Here is a 23,500-nt window from a genome sequence, read left to right on the forward strand (position 1 = left end):
TAGAGGATAGGGGATATGGGATATGGGATGGGACAGTCTGGTACTCATCATGTCCTCTGGTCAGCAAGTGCAATAGGGAAAGGGATATGGGATATGGGACAGTCTGGTACCCATCATGTCCTTTGGTGAGAAAGGGATATGGGATATGGGATATGGAATGGGACAGGCTGGTACCCAGAATGTCCCTTGACCACAACTGGAGGAAACTGGGACACGGCAGATGGGACAAGGGACAGGCCAGTTTGGTACCAGACATCCTCTGCTGGTCTCCAGGTGCCTCTGTGAGCCCCACAAATCCTGCCAGGACTCTCCTTGATGTGGGTCTGGGTTCTTGGCCACCCTCCCAAACCCTCTGGCATCGAGAATTGCAGTGAGTGGTTTAAGAAGGACCCTGGGGACCCTCACAGCTGAGAGTGAGGAGCATCCCATGCTGGGGACATCCTGAACCAAGTGCTGCCACCCACTCCAGACCAGAGGAGCTCTGGGGATGCAGGAATCTGTCATCCAGGCTGTCCCTTGGCAGCTCAACAGAGCTCCCCGAAGGAGCTGCCTGGGCCTTTTCATCTCATCTCCTTTGTTTCAGCCTTATTATGTAAATAGCTGATGCGGCCCCCATAATGAGAAAGTCGTTTCCCAGAATACAAAAGGCTGTAATTATCTCATTAGCAGGAGGAAAGGAAATGCTTCTGAGCCGGCTCACTTTTATTTCCCACAGCAGCCCGAGGAAGCTCAGCCCCCAAAACGCCCCAAAACCCCCCCAAAACCGGGACCTGCCTGCCCCTAATGCTGCCACCCCCTCTCTTCAGGAGAGAAAAGCAAAGTGTGATCCTCCTGTCCCAGAAATGGGATATGGGATATGGGATGGGACAGTCTGATACACACCATGTCCTTTGGTCAGAAAGTGCAACAGGGAAAGGGATATGGGATAAGGAATGGAACAGTCTGGTACCCACCATGTCCTTTGGTCAGAAAGTGGAGCAAGGAGCAGGGATATGGAATATGGGATATGGGATGTCCTTTGGTCAGAAAGTGCAATAAGGAAAAGGGATATGGGACATGGGACATGGGATATGGGATGGGACAGTCTGGTACCCACCATGTCCTTTGGTCAGAAAGTGCAACAGGGAAAGGGATATGGGGTATGGGATATGGGACATGGAATATGGAATATGGGATATGGGATGGGACAGTCTGGTACCCATCATGTCCTTTGGTCAGAAAGTGCAACAAGGAAAAGGGATATGGGATATGGAATATGGGATATGGGATGGGACAGTCTGGTACCCGCCATGTCCTTTGGTCAGAAAGTGCAACAAGGAACTGGGATATGGGATATGGGATTGTACTGGGAGGGCTGAGGGCTTTGAACTTGGAGCTTTCCAGTTATCCAGAGGATGCTGCAGGTCCCTGTGCAGACCCCTCAGTGCTCTCAGGTGCTGGGACAGGCACAGCTGGAAACTGGGGGGGTCCCCACATTCCCAAATGTTCCTAGGCAGGATTGCCATGCAGAGCAGTTCAAGTCCAACCTCTGTGCTCCAGCAGGGTGCCCTAGGGCACATTACTCAGGATTGTGTCCAAAAGTAAATCCAATCATAAATCCTTTGCACAGAAAGATGGAAAATGTGCAGATACACAGCAGCCCCACAGCCCAAGAGGAGACTGAGGGTGGCTGCAAGGATCTGCCACTACTTGACCCTCCAACTGCCTTCCTGAGTTTGATTTTTAGCTCTGAATGGGGAGAAAAAGATCTGCAGTGCAGGGATAAATGGGAAAAGCGAGGTCTGTGACCTGGGGAAGGAGCAGGAGTTGTTCTTCTGAGTTCATTTGGCCTTTGGTTGTGGAAAAAGCTTGTGGTTGAAAAGCTGGAGATCTGCATGTTTTTGCAGACAGGTTCAAGTGTGTTCCTGTGGCAGAGGAAAACCTGGCAGCCACCAAGCCAGGATGGGGGCAAAGGAGTAGGAGGAGGTGCAGAAAAGAGCCACAAGAGTTACTTGAGGGCTGGAAAAAATGCCTGTGAGAGACAAGAAAAGCTCATTCTGTTCCCCTCTTCAGAATGAGCAACTTGAGAAGGGTGTAGGAGAACAGGAGGTGCTGGGCACTGGAGCCAGGTGGGAGGGGAGCTGTGGTGTCCTTGCCTCCTGAATAAATCCCAGTGGAGGAGCTCTCAGCCAGGTTTGGGACAGCACAGCCACAAGGAGGTGGCAAGTGATGGCCTGTGACACACGGGAGGCAGAGCAGCAGCTGAGTGGCCTTTTTGGAGGATGTGATGTACGAGAAAAGGTGAGGGAGAGGAAGAGAAAAAACTAAGAGGACAAGAGGGAACAGCCTCTACACAGGAGAGGTTTAGATTGGATATTTAGAAAAATTTCTTCATGGAAAGGGTGTCCAGGCCAGTGTTGGAGTCCCATCCCTGGAGGGATTTAAAAGCCATGGGGATGTGGCATTTGGGGACACGGTCAGTGGCGGCCCTGGCAGTGCTGTGGGAGCAGTTAGACCCCACAGTCTTAGAGGGTTTTTCTAAGCTGAGTAATTCAGTGATTCTATGATTCTACAAGTGCAAGTCTTGGGTTTCAGTGGTGGTTTTGCCCCAGGGTTTATTTGTTAACACCTCACTGGACACAGGTGGCTTTGCTCCCTACAGGGTCTGTCTCACTGCTAACCCATTCCTGTCCCTCCCTTCCCATTCCACATCTCCTCCTGGATCAAGGTGAAATTATCACAGCCATTCTTTTTCCACCCTTTCCAACCTGCTCCACCACCCCAGGACATGTTGACTTTTTCTCCTCCAACCAAACCAAGCCAACCCCTTGGCACTGCTGCCAACAAACTGGCAGAGCCAACCTGAGCTGTAAACACAGGGCAGGTGCAGCCCTACCCCAACAATAACAACAGAGCAGGGTTCATAGTGTCACTAATTGCTCCCTCGTTAAACAAACAAACCTGACTAATGAAGGTCAGGGGCACACCTGTCACCAAAGTTGGCAAGAGAGGGAAGTTTTGACCTTCAGGTGCCTTTGTTGCCCGTGCTGGCAGCACCTCACACCTGGGATGGGCACGGGTGCCAAGCCCTGCTTTGCTCTGGGGCCTTTGCTGGTGCCCAAGAGCCATGACTGATTCCCTTCCCTGATTCCTTCCCCTGATTCCCTTCTCCCTTCCCTTCTCCCCTGGCATGGTGCTGAGGTGTGTCTGTGTGTCTGCCTCCCCAAAGCCTTTGTTAGGAGAGTGTTAACAATTAACCTCCTCAGGCAGCAACAGAGCCAGGCCTCCATAATTTAGTCTTGGTTAACCATTTAGCTGCTTATCTCAGAGCAATTTTTCTTCTTTCTTAACTGGAAGGCATTCACTGAATGGTTTGGGTAGAGCAAATTGGAAGGTGAAGTTGTTATTTTACAAATTTCTGTATTTACAATAACATCCAGGAGTGTCCTGGAGCTGCAGGCAGGGCTGGAAACCTTGGTAAGAGTTGGACATGCAGAGTTTGCCTGGCACAGCTGGGGAAAAGGACATTTCAGCCCAGATTTTCTGCATCAGGCATCAGAATATTGCTGCCTCCTAGGCGAGGAAAGGCCAAGTGGCCACAGCAGGTGGATGAGATGGGGAGGTGGTGCCATGGAAAGCTGCAGTTGGATGGGATGGGGAGGGGCTGCAATGTGGAGTGTGTGGATTCCAGTGTCCCTGCTCAGAGAAGGTCACCCAGCCATGCTCAAGGGTGACTCTGCTTTCCTCCTGAAGGATGGACTTGGGAATGAAATGCTGGTAAATGTCACAGACATCTTTTAAGAAAAATCTTTTTTTTTAGGATTTTTCTTTTTGAGAAGCTGAGAAGCTTCAAAAATAAAATGTGAACAATGGTTATCTGCTGCTGTGGAATGCAACAGGTGAATTTGTGATTGGTCTCATGCAGTTGTTTCTAATTAATGGCCAATCAAAGTGAGCTAGCTTAGACAGAGACTCCGAGCCACAAGCCTTTGTTATCATTCTTTCTTTTTCTATTCTTAGCCAGCCTTCTGATGAAATCCTCTCTTCTATTCTTTTAGTATAGTTTTAATCTAATATATATCATAAAATAATAAATCAAGCCTTCTGAAACATGGAGTGAGATCCTCATCTCTTGCCTCATCCTCAGACCCCTGTGAACACGGTCACAGGTAAAGGCAAACACTTGGCTTCCCTCAGCCTCCCTGTGCTCATGGACAGGCTCAGCACCCTTGGGAATCACAAACAAAGTTTGTGAAAAGTTCAAACATGAACTGCCAGTTCATGCTCCCACGGGAGGGAGGCAGTTCTCATGGAATAGTTTGGTTTGGAAGGGACCTTAAAGATTATCCAGTTCCAATCTCCTCCCATGGGCAGGGACACCTTCCACTGTCCCAGGTGGCTCCAAGCCCTGTCCAGCCTGGCCTTGGACACTTCCAGGGATCCAGGGGCAGCCACAGCTGCTCTGGGCACCCTGTGCCAGGGCCTGCCCACCCTCAGTTAAGAATTTCTCCCCAATATCCCACATAACCCTGCCCTGTCAGTCTGAAGCCATTCCCCCTTGTCCTCTTGCCCCAGAGATGATGAGACTTAAGGAGAAGAAATGTCCTGGGGAAGTTTTTAGTCACACACTTCCCCATACCTGGAAGGAGAAAAAAAAGACTCTCCTGTTCTGTGCTGGAGCATGGCAATGTTATTCCTGTGCTCAAAATTTGATTTCACAGTTCAGCTGAGGAACAACCAATGTAAAACCTGACTGGGAACTGGAGCTGACCAGAAGATACAAACCCAGGGGTTGTTGTTCTCAGGCAAAAAATGGCCCTTTTTGGCAAACAAAGCTGTACTGTCAGGGAGCTCTTGGCACTTCTGGAATCTCCCTAATAACATATTTGTAACACTTGTCTGTATGCTCTGTTTATCAGATCCCGGGTTTGCAGTAAACACAAGCTAAGAACAAGGGGTTTTTTTTTCAGAATATTTTCTTGGATGATTCCCAGTTAAAAGAAAACGCTTCTTGTTGTGTTGGCCTTTTTTTTTTTTTTTTTTTTCTTTTGGAAGGATCAAACTTTCCAGTGACCTCATCCCTGCCCTCAGAGAGTCAATGTAAATGTGCAAATGTCACCGTGAAATTTACCCAGTGAGGGAAAAGTAACCTGGATTTCTCCCTGGCTGGCTGGGGAGCACTGCAAGGAGACAGTGCCACTTCCTTGTCTGGAGCTGAGACCTTCCAGCACATCCCTCCCGTGGTGCCTGGTGTCCCATAAAAAGAAATCACAGCCTATAAAGATTCCCAAAGTCACTGAAAAGCAGGTTGTTCCTAAATTAGGAGGACAACAAGTCTTCCCTTGACTCACAAAATCCAAAGGCACTGTTAGTTGAGTGTGGCTTCAGGTGGGTGCTCTCCATCCTTCCTCATCACCCCACAGCCCAACCAAGTCTCCAGGTGCTCATTTTCTCTCCTGTGTTTTGCTGCTTTGGAATGTGGTTGGAGGTTGTTTATCTAACATGTGAATTTTTTCTACTTAATAACAGATCACAGTCAGGCTGTGTCAGGACTCTGGAAGCAGTCACGAGTTTTAATTAGTATCTTGTTAAGCCTTCTGTAAGATCCTTTCTGTATTCTTTAGTATAGTTTTAGTATAATATCACATCATATCATAATAAATTATGCTGATGTTCTTTGGGAAGTGTCTTTAGGGGTGTGATGGGCTCATGAGCCTTTAAGTGCTGCTCAGAGCACGTGTCCAAATGTCACATGTCTCATACGCGACCAGACCTTGCCACTCCTTGCTGCTGGCAGGGGTTTTGTCACTTATTACCAATAAATACTCACGTTTTGGCTGTGGGGGATCACGTGCTCGTGTGATCCTCCTTTACTGCCTGGTCTTTGGACTTTGATCAGGGAATGACATGAGATCATCTGCTGGGGACAGAGGTGCAAAATGCAGGGTGTCCTCAGCAGGGACCACAAAGTGCCCACTTAATGCTTGTTGATCGTAAAATCCCAGAAATGGGATTACAAATAATCATAAAATCCCAGAATGGGCTGGGTTGGGTTGGAAGGGACCTTAAATCCCATCTCAACAGCTGTGTGTCCTCTCCCTCTGGCACAGCAGTTACCACATCTGCCACTCAGGCTGTACTTTGGTCAGGGCAGGGTGCTGGGAAAGGGTGAGGAGAAGCCTCCAGAAATGCAGTTTAATAAAAGCAAAGTTGAGCAGCACAGCCCCCGTGCTTTAACCTTTTTAATTCTTTTTCCATTCCTTTATTAGTGCAAATAGCAAGGCCCTGTGAGACACCACGTGGGAGCTGAGCTCCAGACCTCAGCTTGCTCTCCAGGGAAATAAACCCAGCTCTGCTTTACTCAGGGAGGGCTGAATGAGCATCCCTACCCCAAGGAGAGGGAGAACCCCACTGAAATGGGGATTTTCTCCATCTCCCCTTCCTGCTGGTCCTGCCTGACTGCTGCCATCCCTGAGCCTTTCTCCAAAGGGCATCACTATTTTTATCCCATCCACAGGGAAACCTGCAGCTTCTGCTGCCCTTAAGTCCTGCTTTAGTCTCCAGGCTGTCAGGATGGATTATCCTGGAAATCCTGGAACTGAGGGTGCCTGAGACAAAAGAAAAGCATCAATTCTGGCCCATGGGGACTGAGTCAATGAACTCAGTAGGGCAGGTGGACAATGGTCAGCTGAGTGGCCACAGCTGTCCACAAGCCACTGGCCTTGCTCCTCCAGGTTTGGTTCAATCACTCAAAATTTGAAATGCACCTTCTCCCTTCCTTCAGGTAATGAGATCCTTGGCTGGTGCAGGTTCAAATTCTCCATTATTCAATGAGGCAACAACAAAAAAAAAGGTTGTTGTGGGTCTTTTATTTCCTTAAATAAGATTTTACACCTTTGTGTAAAAGCTAATGAAGAGCATCTAGATAGCTGAGAATTGGTCCCAAGGATGACTGGTCCCAGGACAACCCTAGTGAAAGACAACTTTTGAAACCATTATTTGCATGTTATCCATGTCCCATGGCCTAGTTTTGGCCAACCCAAGGCACAGCCTAAGAAGGAATCAAATGGAGAAGGGGAATAAAGATTTCAAAGAAAATTTTGGATGACACCTGCTCAAAAGCATCTTTTTAAAAGCTCAAGTTCAGGTGAGCTACAATCCCAAGAAAGAGATGGAAATTGTGTTGCTTAAACCTTGTGGTGTCATCCCTAAGGGATGTGCTGGAGGGAGTGATGTATGAACCAGGACCAGGAGACCTTCCATCCCTATGGGAACAAAAACTTACTCAAACCTCAGAAAAGTGACAGAAATAATTCAAGCTTGGGCACAGCAAATGGTTGTGTCTCACCAGTGCCATAGAGCTGTGCCTGTTAAAATCCATGCAACTCACTTCCCTGGGAACCACAACCCTTGGATTGAGATTAGGAACTCTTTGATAACAGTGGGTGGAGTTTGGGGAATGCTGCTCCTCCAAGGCATCTGGGGCTCCCACAGAAGAGGAGAACCCCAGCTGTGGTATTTGCTGGGTCCCCAGGACGAAGGAGGAATTGAGAATCTGACTCCATGTTCTTAGAAGGCTAATTTATATTATATTATATTATATTATATTATATTATATTATATTATATTATATTATATTATATTATATTATATTTACATTATATTATATTTACATTATATTACATTATATTATACTAAAACTATACTAAAAAATACAGAAAGGATCTTACAAAAGGCTTAGCAAGATACTAATTAAAAAGTCCTGACTGCTTCCAGAGTCCCAACACAGCTGGCTGTGATTGGTCATTAAGTAAAAACCAATTCACATGTTGGATAAACAATCTCCAAACTACATTCCAAAGGAGAAAAACACAGGAGAGAAAAAATGAGATAATATTGTTTTTTCCTTTTCCTCCGAGGCTTCTCAGTTTCCCAGGAGAAAATCCTGGGCAAAGAGATTTTTCAGAAAATATGACAGTGACAATCAGCAGGACATAATTTGATCTGCAAAGGGCACGGCACTTTTTTTTCAGAAAACAGGGACAATCACCAGGACTTAATTTTGATCTGCAGAAGGGCACGGCAGACAAAAGCCACCTCTCTAACAACCCTTTTTTTCCCCCCCCTCCTTCTCCCAGTGCCACTGAGCTGCGCCTCCACCTCACCCCTACGCTGCCATGGCCACGCTAGAGACGCTGCCCGTCCTCAGTGACCCGGCCTACCCCAGCCCGGAGAGCTTCCACGGCTTCGCCCCGCGCTACTCCCAGACCATCCCCCGGAGCGCCATGGGGAGCGTGGGCAGCGGCGTGGCCAACGACCAGGAGTTCGCCATGAAGAGCGTGGGCACGCGCACGCAGAGCGGCGGCCGCCCCGCCGAGGGGCCGCGCAACGGCTACTCCGGGCGGGACATCCCCCACCGCTACTCGGGCGAGGAGAAGACCTACAAGTCGGAGAAAGTCTCCAACTCGCTCTACATCAACGGCGAGGCGCGCAAGAGCGAGAAGGTGAAGGTGGACATCTGCGGGAACGTGACCGCCAACAACGAGAAGAACCTGCCGCCGCCGCCGCCCCAGTACCGAGAGCCCGGTAACCCACCAAAGATTTTGCCAATTTCTGGCAAACTGGACCAGGTGAGCACCTCCTGGAGCAGCTGGGTGGCCGTGGCACTTGTCTGGAAGCACAGGCCAGGAGGCCTTGGGTGATGGGGCAGTCTTGATGGTCTTGTTTTTGTTTTGTACATTTTAATGTAGAGATGAGATAATTCTTACATCTTTCAGGGGTGTTGTTAGTTCTCAAGGAACCCAAGAGCATGACCACAGGTCTTCCACACACAGCTCATTTAAGTCATTGGCTATTCCAGCTTCCCTGAGATGTTGTGCCTACCTTCCTGAAGGATGGGGAGGGAGCTGGAGTTGGCCCCTGTTTGTAGGTCCAGCATCTGAGTCCCACTCTTTTTTTTGTGTGTATTGTGCCTTTTATAGGCAGTTTCCAACCACCCACTGACACCTAAAGCTGATGTTTGAAAGCAGCCACGAGCATCTGTTCCCAATCCCAGTGCCCCTTGTGAGGGAAAAGGCTTGGGAACATTATTCCCAGCCCAGCCCATCTTCATGGCTCATACTGGCTTCAGGGAGCAAAATCTCCCAGGCCTGGAGGGACAGAGCCCCAGCAGTGCTTTATGTTGCCTGCTGCTCTGCTCCAGTGACTTCCACAATTTGTGTCCAGTATTATTTGTGCAGCATTTGGGGGTCTTTTCTCCTGGGTTGTTAATCCAAGAGCCCCTGCAATCCATCTCAGGCTCACACTTGGTCTCCAGCCTCCAACCTGTTCAGTGGGGCTTATTCTGTTTCTCCTAAAAGGCATTTTCAAAATACCTTTGCTTCCTGCAGTTTAATTTTCACCTAAAATCCAATCTGCAACGGGGGAGACTCAATCCCCTTTTGAGGACAATTTTGTTTCTAACGGTGCATTGATGGGGTGAGGAATGTGCAAGGCTTTAAAATCCTTTCTAAATCCCTTACAGTGATGGTCTATTGTTCCCCAGCATTGCTTATGCCACAGAAAACACAAATTTCAAATGAAGAGCAGCTCCAGCATGTTCCTTGCCTGGTGTCACTGCTGTCACAGCTCCTACCTGCTCCTGTCTGAGGACAAGCAGGACATGAGGTCCCCACAGGCACAGGTCACTGCTGGCAGGAAGGAGATGTGATTCTCCTGAGGGCTGCTAATCCAAGGGTTCAATTCAGCTTTCAGCAAAAGGGCAATGCAACCTCAAGGCTAGAAATATAATCAGCAAAAATTAGAGTTATTTTGGTCAGGTCTGGTAAGCAAGGGGCAGCCCTCCTTGTGACAAGCACTAAGAGAACCCAAGGAGTATTCTAGAGAAAAATCATGCAGGTTTGGGGTGAGTCATGCAGGTTTGGGGTGAAAAGATTGTTTCTTTTCATCTGAAGGAAGGGAAGACAGTGTTGCCCTTTGAGTGACCATAGGTCCCTCATGTGCAACCCCAAATGTGTAACAAGGTGGGATAAGGAGCCAGCCCAAGCTGCATGAGCCCCGCCCTGAGCCGATGTGTCTCTTTTGTGTGTTGCTACCGAGCCTCCTGCCGTGTTTGATGCCTGCTCCTTTTTCCTTTTTGCAGAGCAATGAGCCCTTAGTTAGACCCTCAGCCTTTAAACCAGTAGTTCCTAAAAACTTCCATTCCATGCAGAACCTCTGCCCGCCGCAGAGCAACGGGATGGCAGAGAACAGAAAGAGCTTGAACCACGCCAACAGCAATAGCCCGTCCGCGCCCAAGGGCGGGCTCGACAAGAGCAGCCTTAACAGGACTACAAACCAGGGCGGGGGGCTCTCGGATTCGGGCCGTAACTCCCTGACCAGCCTGCCCACCTACGGCACGGGCTACAGCCAGCACGTGGGCCCCATGAGCGCCTCCACCAGCCACATCAACCGCATCGGGACCACCTACGTGGAGAAGAACATCGTGGGGTACAACGGGATATCTACCTCAGACAGCGGGCGGTCCTCGAGCAAGAGCACCTCGTCCTTCAGCAGGCTGAACCATCTCAACGAAACCATGCCTTTCCACTCGCCCTCGACCGATGACATCATCCAGGACCTGGAGGACAGGCTGTGGGAGAAGGAGCAGGAGGTGCTCCAGATGAGGAGGAACCTGGACAAGAGCGAGGCGGCCATCTTCCAGGTGTTCGAGGAGAAGCAGAAGATCTGGGAGAGGGAAATGGAGGACCTGAGGCAGAACTATGCCAACAAGTTGCAGCAGGTCTCCAAAAAGGCGCAGCGGGCTCAGCAGGCTCTGCAGCTCCAAATCTTCAAGCTCCAGCAGGAGAAAAAAAAACTCCAGGATGACATGGGACAAATCCTCCAGCAGCGAGAGGAGCTGGAGAAGAAATTTGTGGCTTTCAAGAAGGAGCAGGCTGAGTTTCTCCCAAAGATTGAAGAGACCAAGTGGGAGGTAAGAGTGTTGTTGTAACAGGCCATAAATGTGGATCCATTGTGGGATCTGGTGACCCAAAGTTCCTCCCACATGCCCACAGATAACAGCCGTGGGTTGGTGACCTCCAGGTAACAGGTGACACTTGTCACCTCACTTTTCTGAGTCCCAGGCCTGCTGATTTCAATTAAGCTAAAATAAGCACAACTTTTTTGTGCACACCCTCCTGTGCTGGTTAATAATTTGACTTCACAGTCTGGTCACTCCAAGTCGTGACATTCAAATCCAGTTTCACGGAATACAGGTCTTTCCACACAGGTACTTGTGCCTGCCAAAAATGGGCTTAAGTCTATTTTAATTAAATTCTTTTACCATTTGCATTTGGGCAAACCTTGAAACCGGTTTTCAGGTATTTGATTTTTTTAAAATTGAAGATATAAAAGCAACTGAGCTAAGAATGACATTGATAGAGCCATGTTTACCTCACATTTTCCATTGTAACATACTTTATTTGGTTGTTAATAAGTTGATCTCTCTTAAAAGGCTGAAAGACACATTCTTCTTTCTAGTTCTCCTGTTGAGTCCTACATAACTTTTTCCTACTGTTTCTATTTTTAGAACATTTTATCAAGGTCTGTTTGTATAGCCAGTGCTAACATACCGTTTTTTCAGCTTGATCATGTGAAGAATTTTAATCCTTCCATGCACAGGCTAGAAACTTTAAATTTATTAAGAGTGCAGAGGCAAAACATAGTTCTAGAATCCAGACGACCTTATTCTGCTAATCCTGATGGAAAGTCAACGAAGCTGGGATTAATTAGGCTCTGAAATGTGCCGTTTGCAGATGTTCAGCAGAAGGTTTGGGATGGAGCCCCGCGGGTTTGTGGGTGGGAGGGGAAGATGAAGGCAGGAGCAAAGCATCGCTGGTGGGGACCACAGCACAGGGCTTGGCTGTTTGGGCAACTCCAGCTGGGAACAGCATCAGGTCCCTGAGGGAAAAAACACAGAGGTGGGGACAACTTCTAGGTCTGTAGCACAGTGAAGGCTGGGTCCTTGGGCAGGGTCTGTGGCACAGTGAAGGCTGGGTCCTTGGGCAGGGTCTGTGGCATGGTGAAGGCTGGGTCCTTGGGCAGGGTCTGTGGCACAATGAAGGCTGGGTCCTTGGGCAGGGTCTGTGGCACGGTGAAGGCTGGGTCCTTGGGCAGGGTCTGTGGCACGGTGAAGGCTGGGTCCTTGGGCAGGGTCTGTGGCACAATGAAGGCTGGGTCCTTGGGCAGGGTCTGTGGCATGGTGAAGGCTGGGTCCTTGGGCAGGGTCTGTGGCACGGTGAAGGTTGGGTCCTTGGGCAGGGTCTGTGGCACGGTGAAGGCTGGGTCCTTGGGCAGGGTCATTTCATGGGCAGTTCAGGGGACAAGCAGCTCCTCGCTGCCACCCGACAGCCTCACGAGTGCTCTCCCCACAGGTGTGCCAGAAGGCAGGTGAGATCTCCCTGCTCAAGCAGCAGCTGAAGGACTCCCAAGCCGACGTCTCCCAGAAGCTCAACGAGATTGTGGGCCTGCGGTCGCAGCTCAAGGAAGGCAAGAACTTCCTACGGGAGAAAGAGGAGCAGATCCTCACCCTGAAGGACTCCTACAGCTCCAAGAGTGTCAACCTGGAGATCTGCGAGGGCGAGCTGCAGAGGAAGATGAGCGAGGTCCAGGTGCTGAGGGAAAAACTGAACCACTGTGAGCTGGAGGTCTCCGGCCTGAAGCGGACACTTGCCAGCATGGGGCCCGCGGGGTCTTTTGGCGGGGACCTCGGGGACAAGCTGCGGGGAGACCCGCTGGCCTGCGAGAGCGACGAGGCCAAGATGCAGCGGCAGAGCGAGGACAGCGTGAACAGCCTGAGGAGGGAGGTGGAGAGGCTGCAGACAGAGCTGAAGCTGGAGCGGCAGCAGCGGGAGCAGCAGGTGATGGACTTCGAGGAGGAGCGGCGCACGTGGCAGGAGGAGAAGGAGAAGGTCATCAAGTACCAGAAGCAGCTGCAGCTGAACTACGTGGAGATGTACCAGAAGAACCAGCTCCTGGAGCACAAGGTCAACGAGATGAACACCAAGGCCACCAGCCCCCCGCACACCGAGGAGAAGAAGACATGGACTCCCTCCAGGCTCGAGAGGATAGAGTCCACCGAGATCTGAGGGGGGCCGAGGTGACACGACAGAATTTTTTATTGCTGTGCATGTACTACCTACTCAAGCCAGAGATCTTCCGAAGGATAATGCGCTCCCGTGGGAGCGGTGTGAGCGTGCTCCCTCCAGGCTCCATCACCCTCACTCTCCATTTCTGTGCTCTGTAGGTACAATAACTGTGGATGTGCGTTGGTTTTCTATCGGCAATGCCACATCTCGGCTGGGGATTTTTCCTAGTACAGCTGGTGAGGGTCAATTGGCTCTTTTGTAATCTGCCCTGACTGTTACTTCACTAGAGGCTGCCACCCCCTCTCCTACAATTCACCCTTCTTTGGTTGGTTGTTTTGGAGGGTTGTATTTGGTTTCTTTGGTTTTCCAAGTATTTACGTGCAGCAAAACAGTTCAAAGTGGCAGGTTTGTTGTTTTCTGGGTTTGTTTTTTTTTTTTCCAGGACATTTTTAGCCACATTGGCTAATGGAGCGAAGCTCTTGGGATCATGAGCAAACTCAAGTGTTCTGCATCAAGTATCCTGTCCAGACGGTGGTCTTAGTGAAGTCAGTGCGAGCTTGGCCACTGATTTCAGTGAAACCAGACATATCTCTACCAGACAACTCCCTCTTGCCCTGGCTGCAAGAGGTTAGGACATCCTTGAGGAGTAGGATGAGCCTGTCCTGGTAAGAGAAGCCAACAAGGAATGATGTCCCAGCAGGAGCCTCTCTGGAGGCTCAGCAGAGCTTAACAAATGCTGCGTTTTCACTTCCTTGTGGTTTCCTCCTGCAGTTCCACTCCTCTCCCAGGCTGTAACCAACCCTGGGAGCAGAAACACCCTCCCACCTCTGCCTTGGCCCCCTTACTCTGTACCCAAGCTGGCTACAGCAAGAAAAAAGCTTGGAAATCCGAGCTAGTTTCCCTTCCCAACAGCCCTCTTACTTCCCAAAGTCAATGGAATCAAGGTTTGGGGAAGCCTCCAAACCCATGGGATGTTTATGCAAACTGAAGCTTTAGCAATCTGCCCCAGAAGTGGGCAATTGTGCCACCCTGTCCCCAAACGAGTGACACCTTGGTGCACTCTCTTGGGCCAGGGTCTGCTTAAAAACAGCACTCGAGCCTCACTCAGGAGTTGCAGGGGGGGCACAGCAGCATCACAGCTGGATTGCAGCGGTCAGCCTTCAGTTCTGCCATTCCAAACAGCACTCACAGCCATCCCACACCCCAGGGATGGAGAGAACAACTCACAGGCCTAGCTCAAGAAAATACTCAGCTACTAACTCTGAGCATGAAAGAAGTCATAAGAGGGGGAAAATGTTTAAGATCACGCAAGTGCTTATGCCCTGGCAGAATAATAAACCAAATCCTACGTGCACAGTCACTGAGGCAGCAACACCTGGCATTCTGCTTGAAGAGGTGGGCAAGGTGAGCTCAGTTCTTCCTTCATGGACAGTTTTTTACCACAAGTCACAATAAAGAGAAGAAAAATGTTTCAAAGTGGAGTTTGCACTGGCCAAAGGATCAATAGGAGTGGGGGTTTTGGCTCTTTGCCCTGGGGAGCAGCTAGAAGAGAAAAGTTAGGATTAGCACTGGGATGTCTTGAAATGTCTGTGAGGTGACTCCAGGGCGAATTTGGCCAGATTAAATTTCATGTGCACACCAAGGAAGAACCTGAAGGCATTGAGGTACCGAAGACCTTCCAAACAAAAGCCCTGAAGCTGCACATTTTCCATGTTCTGTCTCCCCAAAGCTCTCCTGTTCACGACCAGGTGTGACCTTCAGTTTGAGAACAAACACTGTTATGATAAGCTCCAGCCTGAGCAGAGTGGAGACTGCAGTTAGTCCCACCAGCCCAAGGCATGGGACAGTGCTACCAGCCAGGAGGTGGTGGTGGCTGCCAGACATCCCTGCAACCATTGAAAATGGAAAAGTGCCAAGATCAGGGCATTTCAAGATCCCAGTTGACAGCTCCTGTCTTTTCCCACCACTTTCTGCCCGTGTCTTTGGAGCTGGAAGAAGACAACTCATGGAAAACACCAGGGCAGCTCAGGCTAAGCCCCTTTCCCTGGACCAGCCATAAAAGGGAGGTTAGGTCAGGTCTGACCACTGATGGGTGTGGGGAAGAGTCCTCCTGCAAGCCCTGAAGATCTCCAGCACTCTTGGACATCAGCCCAGCGAGGAAGGAGTGCAGCTGCCTGCCAGTGCCACACAGCTGCAGACTTTGCCATGGCAGGGCAAAATCCACATGCACCTGGCCAGGGAAATCCCAGAGCTTCCTCCATGTCCTACTCCAGGCCTTCCAGACAGAACCAAACACCCCAGAGTGGCAGGGTTGGAGATCTGGTGTCTCACCTCCCAAAGCAGATGTTTGGTGTCTGCTCTCGTGAAGATTGTTCACCTTGGAGGAGGAAAGGCCCCCTCCCTCCACCTTCCTCACTGCATCACATGGATCCAGAGCTTCAATCTAGATCTGAGACCTCGACTGTGGACATTCCCTGCATGACAGAGCCTTCCAGACACCCACTAAGACACTCTGCTGCTGGTTTTCCCTCTCTTGGGATTCTCCCAGGATGCCCCAAGCAGCACCCCCAGCTGTCCTGCAGAAACCATCCCACCCTTGCAATGGTGACAGAAAACACAGATGGTTTTGCAAGCCAAACTGCCACAAAGGATTCCTGTGCTTCAGGATTCCTCCCCACAATTGGATGTGCTGCTCCCCTGTGCCAGCCCTTTGCTCAACAGAGATGCAGCAAAATGATGGTGAGGCACCTGGATTCCTCTTGTTTGTGCCCAGGTGGAGCTCACCTGGCTCCTTTTACACTTCCACAAGTTGATGAAATCTCCCATCAAAAGCTTCGTTGAGGCTCTGGGGTCTTAGCCCTGGGTTAGGACAGCCAAGGGGTGCCAGGCTGGTGTTTGGGTGACATGTCCTGGGAATGGCCAAGGAGGCTGGCAGCATGTTCTTGGAGGCTCAGGCAGGGCTGATGAATTGTTCCTGTCCCATGGAATTCCACCCAGAGCTTGGGCTTGATCATCCCCCAGCTGTCTCCTGCACCTTGGAGCTAGTGGAATTCAGTTTGACATCCTGGCTCTCGTGTCATTCTCCAAGTGCTGCCCCCAAAATCCTCTCTAACCTGCCACTGGCCACCACCACAAGCTGTGGCCGTGAGGGTCTCAGCTCAGTTGCCCACACATGGGGTCAACAAGGGTATCTGGGATATCTGGGATACCCAACACATGCATGAGCAAAGATTTTTGGGAGAGCCAGGCCAGTGGTGGCAGTCCTGGAGCAGCTCTGGTGTCACAGGCCCCCCATGTAGAGAGCCCAGTCATGCTCCAGGCACATCCACACAGCAAACAGAGGACACTGATCAGCTCCAGAGGCTTCCACCCATGAGGATGTGGGTAAGCAGGCTGTCCTGGTGCCAGGGAAGGTCTCACTCTGCAGTGAGCAGGGCTGCTTTGCTCCACCACCATTCCAAGGCTGGCTGCTACCAGTGTCCCAGCAACCCAGCTGGGCTGATGCCAGCACTCCCCTCTCACCCCCAGGGTGATCACCACAACCAGGGCACGTTGTTGTGCCTCACACAGCCCTACTCAGCTCCTACCACTGTCTGCTGGCAGCTGGTGGCCCCAATCCTGCTGTCACTGGTGGTGGTCACTCACCTCTGGGTTTCCACACTCCAGAGAGGAACAGAATTGTTGCTCTAACACTGTTGTAACAGAGAGAAGTGTATTTGGATGTAAATAAGAGCCCAGATCTGTGTGTTGATGATTAAAAGGAGACAAGAAGGCTCTGTGGCTTCTCTGTTGGCGAGCGGGGCCGAGCGCTGCACACAGGGTGCTCAGCACCCCGACCTGGGCCTGGCTGCACTGGCAATCTGGGCTGCAGCACCTCCCAGGAGAGCAATCCACTTGGGATTAGCTCAGCCTGGTGTCCCTCTGTCCTGCTCTGATGCTTGCTGTCACCCTCAGCCAGGTTTGCAATGGCCCCCCGGTTAAGGGTGCCCATCTGGTGTCACAGCCAGACTCCACACAGACAATGGTTGCCAGAGTGTCCCTCTGAGCTCTGCCCATGGCAAGGACCATCCTGCTCCCTCCTGCCCCTTGCAGTGGCACTTTATAGCTCGCTCAAGGCAGCAAGCTCACGAGCAACATGACCAAAGATCTCTGGAGAGCGCTGGGCTCCATGCCTGGGGCTGTGTCCCAGCTTTCCTGCAGAGACCTGAGGCTGGTGGGGGCTGGAAAAGGGGAATGAGAGCTGGGACTTGATTTCCCTGTGTCCCACCCAGGAATGTCTGCAGGTCTATAAGGGCCTTCTCTGTGAGAGATTGGACAGGATAGAAAGGAGTTCCTGGGTGAGGTGATCATCCCCAGTTGGTGACACCAGTATCCTTCACAGCCATACCAGTTAGCTCCACACATTTCCCGTGGAGAATATGGACCAGGGGCTGTCCCTAGGAGTTGGGATGGATGCCATTCCCTTTCTTCTTGAGGAGAAGAGAGGATGCACACCAAGTCATGCATCTTCTTGTCTTCAGGCAACTTCATGCCTCTCATCTTCAGAGCAATAGGTCAGCAGCAGACACCACTACAGGGTCCAGTCAATTGTTCTGGCTCAGTGGGAATTGTCCAGGAAAAGGAGCATCCTGAGAGCTGGTGGTCCTGCTGGCTGCCCCCTTGGTGTCCTCTCCACAGCTCACCCCAGGGCATTCTCAGCACCCTCCTCACCAAGGAACTGAACTCCCAGGTGAAGGCAGAGTGATCTTCACTTCTCCTGCTTGGGGTGTTGAAGGCATCTCCACCCACCTTTGCTCCAGGAAGGCTCCTAGACCTGGCAGGAGGCCACTGGGAGAGCTGTGCTCCTGCAGGTGGGTGTTCAGGTGGGTCTGGGCCTTGGGCAGATGCCTCTCAACTGTGCCTCTGCTCCCCAGCCATTCTCAGCCTTCTCCACTCCATCCCTGGGATGGAAGAGAACCCAACTCGCTGTTAATTTAACCCAAACCTTCAGTTTAAGCCTTGAAACCCCTTTATATTTACTGTTCACCAAGACCCCTTGTAAAGATCTGTCCATGTGTGGCCTGCTGCTCCTCTGCCCCAGCTCTCCAGGCTCTCCTGCCTCCTTTCAGATCATCCCCATCCCACTGGAGCAGTCAGGGCCTCTCCCAGTGCTCTCCCAGGTGCATCTGGACAAGCTGGAGCTACAGCCCCCACTGGGAATGGGTGATCCCAACCCTGCTCTCAGGAGCTTTCCAGAACACTGATCCTCTCCTCTCTGGCATCTCCATGGCAGCTCCATCAGCCCTGCTTTGCCTCCAAGGACAATCTGGCTTCCTGCTGAAGGACATTCCCATGGCCTGCAATCCTGTGGGATCATTGCACGGGGATTCACAACTTCACCACCAGCTCTGGAGCTCCCTGGTCCTTCCACCCTCTGGAAAAACAGGGGTCTGAGGGGTTTCTGAGGTCCTTAGGGGCACACAGGACCCTGCAGTGGATCAGGGGGTTGGGATCACACCCAAGAGGATGTTCCATGCTGGCAGCACCAAGCTCCTGTATTTTCAGGGTAATCCTCCTCCCTGGTTCTCCCAGTGATGGGAATTGTGTCAGCTCTGGAGCCTGGACCACCAGGCTGTGTCCCCACAGCTCTTTCACAAATCTGTTTTCTCCAGCAGGAAGTCTCTGCTTTCTGTCCCAAAGCAATAGGAATTTCCAGGGAGATTTCAAAGGGACTTTTCCCAACTCTGACACCTGCAGGCCAGCCAACATTCCCATGAGTACCTTCAGAGCTCCAGCCCTGGCCTCAACTCCTCTGGAAAGGGATGCAAGGTCCAGTCTGGCTCTAAACAACCACTTGGTGGCCCGGAGAGCCCAAAGCTTCCCACATCCAGCAGGTGTGACCCATCCTGTCACTGGGTCCCTGCAGCAGGTCTTCTCCACGTGGGAGCCACCTTCGGTGACAACCAGTGGGACACTGTGGCTCTGCCATTCCTGAGAGCCAAGCTGGGAGGAGAAGATGCCTTCACCCCATGACTGAAAGGAGCAGAACAGGGGCTGGCAGAGCTGGCAGGAGCATCCCAGCACCACCCAATGCTGCACCCCCGGCTGATGTGTCTATGCAGTCCCTTCCCAGGCAGAGCCCAGCCCAGGGTTCCTCCAAGGTGTCTTCGTTTGCACTCTCCAGGACCTGGAAATCGCTGTGAGCCCAGAGGAGCCGCACTGGGCACCACCCCAGGGAGGTTTTCCCTCACCCCAAACCCGTTTTAGACGTGGCTGAGTGCAGCAGATGCAGAGCTGTCCCCCCAAAGCTGCCCCGGGGGGGTGTCCGACCTCACCAGCAATAACAGGAGCTCTGCTGGCCGTGTCCCACTGCAGCAGCTCCTGCGGGACACATCCCGCACTCCCCGAGTGTCACTCCAGCCCCAGCCTTGTGCTTTTCTTCCCTCTCGTTTTCTGATGCCTCGGTGGCTCCCTCTGTCTTTTTTTTCCCCTCTCTCTTTTTCTCTCTCTCTGACTGTGAATTCAAACCAGAAGTGTTCTGAACCCGACTCTGTTACTGTTCTGTCTCTGCGTCGACTGTTGCTGGTTCTCCGAACTGCGTTTAAACAGGATTTTGCATTAAAAAAACCCAAAAAAATCTAAAAAAAACCCTCAAAAAAAAAACCTTAAAAAAAATCTAAAAAAAAAAATCTTAAAAAAAATCTAAAAAAAAATCCGAAAAAGGTAAAAAAATTCTTTTAAAAATCTAAAAAAAAAAAAATCTGAAAAAGGTAAAAAAAAAATTCTTTAAAAAATAAAAAAAATCTTTTAAAAACCCTGAAAAAAAACTTTAAAAAATCGAAAAAAGAAATCTGAAAAAAAAACTTCAGAAAGTTCTTAAAAAAATTTTTAAAAGTCTAAAAAAAAAAACCTAAAAAAATTATTTAAAAATTAAAAAAAAAATCTAAAAAACTATATTAAAAATTCTAAAAAAAATTAAAATTTATAAATATATATATATATACTTGGAAAAAAATAATAAAAATATTTAAAAAAAAGAACTCCATAAAGTCGGGTGTCTCTCCTGTCCACTTGGTCACTTCCAAACACTGTTGTCTTGACTTTGCCTCTGGTTAAGTGTGTTTAAAGACAAAAGGTTGAACAAAAAAAAAAATAAAATAAAATAAAAAGAAAAAAAGAGGTAACACTCACTATTCTGGGATTTTTGTACAGCAAAGGTGTATCTGTTTCAGAGGTTCTTGTTAAAACTCCACCACAATTCCCAATTCCCTGCTGGCCTGTTGTCTGTTCCCATTGGGTTATCCAGATGTGAAGAGCTCCTGCCTTTGCCATTTTCTACAGTGAATAAATATATAAATATATCTGTACAGAGGTATGTATATATATAAATAGACATGCAGATCTATATGTATACGTATCTCCAGCTCTCCTCTCTCCACCTGACTGTGAAGGATTTTTATTGGGCAAAAATAAAATGGAGAAAGGCCCCGTTTTAAAAACAGGACTGCGTGGTTTGTGTGTGTCACAGCTGGGAGAATTGGGGAAAACCAGGGGGATTTTGGGATGGATCCACAGCTGGAAGAATTGGGGAGAACCAGGAGGATTTTGGGATGGATCCACAGCTGGAAGAACCAGGGGGATTTTAGGGATAGATCCACAGCTGGGAGAACCAGGGGGATTTGGGGGGATGGATCCACAGCTGGAAGAATTGGGGAGAACCAGGGGGATTTTGGGATGGATCCACAGCTGGAAGAACCAGGGGGATTTGGGGGGATGGATCTACAGCTGGGAGAATCAGGGAGAACCAGGGGGATTTCTGGGATGGATCCACAGCTGGGAGAAGAGGACAGAACCAGGGGGATTTGGGGATGGAGCCACAGCTGGGAGAAGGAGGGAGAACCAGGGGGACTTTAGGATGGATCCACAGCTGGGAGAACCACGGGGATTTGGGGATTGACCCACAGCTTGAAGAATTGGGCAGAACCAGTGGGATTTTGGGATGGATCCACAGCTAGAGGAGCCAGGGGGATTTTGGGATGGATCCACAGCTGGGATGGGGAGTTGTGGGGGAAAGCTTCACCCTGGGTGAATCAGCACATTCCAACCCAGCTGCAGTAGTGGGAAGGCAATTCCCCTTCCCTCTCCTGGAAAAACCACATCCCCCACTGGAGCATCCCCGACTTCCCCAGCACGTGGCTGAAGGAGCGGGACAAACTCAAAATGCATCAAATTCATGTTGGATCCCAGATGCTGGGGGTGAGGACCCCAGGCCAAGGTCGATCCACCTTCCCTCAAGCAGAGAGGAAACACCACATCCAAAACCTCCTGCAGGTTTTTACTCAACTCAATCCCACCCAACTCTGTCAGCCTCACTAAAAGCAACAGATAATCGCTGTTTTTCTTTAAAACCCCAGCAGTTCCAGCCCCTTTCCCGATGTCAGCAGCTTTATCAGAGAGGTCTCCTGCCCTCTGGTGACAGAGGTGAGGCAGGGATTCCAGGAGGTCCTTCAGGTTTAGAGCCTGAGAGGTGCCCTCAGCCAGCGTGGCTCTCCTCCAGAGCACTGGGGCCTCCTGAAAACGGCGTTTCCTCCTGAAAACGGCATTTTCTCCTGAAAACGGCATTTTCTCCCTCGCCAGGGCACAAAACCTCATCTGAAGGAAGAGGTGGACACGGAGCAAAGCTGGTGGAAATATCAGGAAGGTACACAAGTGCTAAGCAAGGCTTAAGGCAATATTTAAACAGTTTGCCAGTGCTGAAAGCCTGCAGTGGGCAGGAGAAAGATTTCTGGCAGCAGTGGAGCCGTGATCATTGGAAATACTCAAAATCTGTGAGGACACAGCCCTGGCCAAGGGGCTGTGGGTGGCCCTGCTGGGGCAGGAGCTCAGGGCAGAGCTCCACAGCTCCAGAATCCCCCTGTTCTCTCAGGACAGCTGCAGTGAGGGTGTCAGCTCACACAGAGCCTCCCACACACCCCACACATGGCCCCAACCCACAGCAGCACGGGGCTGGTGCCTCCCTGGTGTGAAAAATGCAAATCACTTGTTTTTAAAATTTTAAAAGTTTAATAGTAATAAAATGGTTATTAAAATAGCAATATAATTAGAGTAATAATAATTTGGATAATTTGAATTAGGACAATACAAGACAATAAAAGCAAAGAGTTATGGACAGTCCAGGTACCTCTTTCTGGGCAAAATAAGCCCAAAAAAGGACCCACGTTAACAGAGGATTAACCCTTAAAAGCAACAGCCTGTTGCATATTCATACACCTCATACATGATGCATAAATTCCATTCAAACACAGGATTCTGTCAGGTCAGTGTCAGCTTCTTCCTCTTAATCCTGACAGCTCTTCAGGGCTGAGTGAGGTGGGAAGAAGTTCGTTTCTTCTGATAAGGGAGCAATAAATTCTTTTTCTCTGAAAGATTCAGGTGTCCTGTGGCTGCTATCTCAGCACAAGTACCTCATTCCCCTCTTTAAAAAAAGTATCTTACATAACATAGTTTCTATTTTAACACTATGTTATAACCTAAAACTATATTTAACACACCACTTAAGAGAATTAATACAGCATAACTTTCTAACACAACACATATAGTATTAATTTTCATATTTGCGAAAAGCCAATCATAAAATATGCATTTTTCACACTGGGAACACAGAAAGGACATCTCTGGGTGTGCAGGTACCCAGCAAGTTTCTGTGTTCTGCAACCACAGCCTCACAGAGACAGTACTGTATTTGGGTTGCCCCCATACAAAGGAAGGAATGATGAATCTGACTCCATGGTCTCAGAAGGCTCATTTATTACTTTATGATACTATATTATAATAAAGAATGCTATACTAAACTATACTAAAGAATACAGAAAGGATACTTACAGAAGGGTATAAAGATAATAATGAAAACTCCTGACTCTCTCCAGAGTCCCAACACAGCGCTTGGCACTGATTGGCCAATGAGTCAAAACAATTTACGTGAAACCAATGAAACAATCACCAATGGGTAAACAATCCCCACATTCCAAAGGAGCAAAACCCAGGAGAAGCAAATCAGATAATATTGTTTTCCTTTTTCTCTGAGGCTTCTCAGCTTCCCAGGAGAAAAATCCTGGATAAAGGGATTTTTCCAGAAAATGTGAATGCCACCAGCCACAGAACGCTCTGGGTTGGAAGGGGCAGCAAAGCCCATCCAATCCCACCCCCCTGCCATGGCAGGGACACCTTCCACTGCCCCAGGCTGCTCCAAGCCCGGTCCAACCTGGCCTTGGACACTGCCAGGGCTCCAGGGGCAGCCACAGCTTCTCGGGCCGCGCCCGGGGCCTCGGAGCGGCCCCAGGCCCGTCATGGCGGCGCCCACTGTGCCCCACGTGACTCGGGGCTGTCACGTGATTTATTTTGCGTCACGTGACCAT

The 23,500-nt window shown here is 49.9% G+C and overlaps 1 protein-coding gene and 1 long non-coding RNA gene across 4 annotated transcripts in view; one reads left to right on the plus strand and one right to left on the minus strand.

The window, feature by feature from the left end:
* LZTS3 (leucine zipper tumor suppressor family member 3) overlaps nt 1-20,586 on the plus strand; it is a 55,466-nt gene extending 34,880 nt beyond the window's left edge. For 2 of the 3 annotated variants that reach the window (XM_071447483.1, XM_071447484.1), the window contains exons 2-4: nt 8,118-8,609; nt 10,121-10,951; nt 12,393-20,586. In XM_071447483.1, coding sequence (XP_071303584.1) covers nt 8,157-8,609; nt 10,121-10,951; nt 12,393-13,106 — 1,998 coding nt within the window. In that variant the 5' untranslated portion in view covers nt 8,118-8,156 and the 3' untranslated portion in view covers nt 13,107-20,586. The remainder of the gene's footprint in view (nt 1-8,117; nt 8,610-10,120; nt 10,952-12,392) is intronic. The other variant, XM_071447485.1, reaches the window with a different exon arrangement.
* A 1,539-nt stretch (nt 20,587-22,125) lies between these two features.
* On the minus strand, nt 22,126-23,447 carry LOC139599822 (uncharacterized). Its single transcript, XR_011682313.1, has 2 exons — nt 22,968-23,447; nt 22,126-22,504 (listed from the first exon to the last, which is right to left on the minus strand). It is a non-coding gene; the product is annotated as an uncharacterized lncRNA (long non-coding RNA).
* Between the last annotated feature and the right edge of the window lie 53 nt (nt 23,448-23,500).

Source organism: Agelaius tricolor, unplaced genomic scaffold, assembly GCF_023055355.1.
Source record: "Agelaius tricolor isolate 1412-34295 unplaced genomic scaffold, bAgeTri1.0.p SCAF_24, whole genome shotgun sequence".
Taxonomy (NCBI): Eukaryota; Metazoa; Chordata; class Aves; order Passeriformes; family Icteridae; genus Agelaius; species Agelaius tricolor.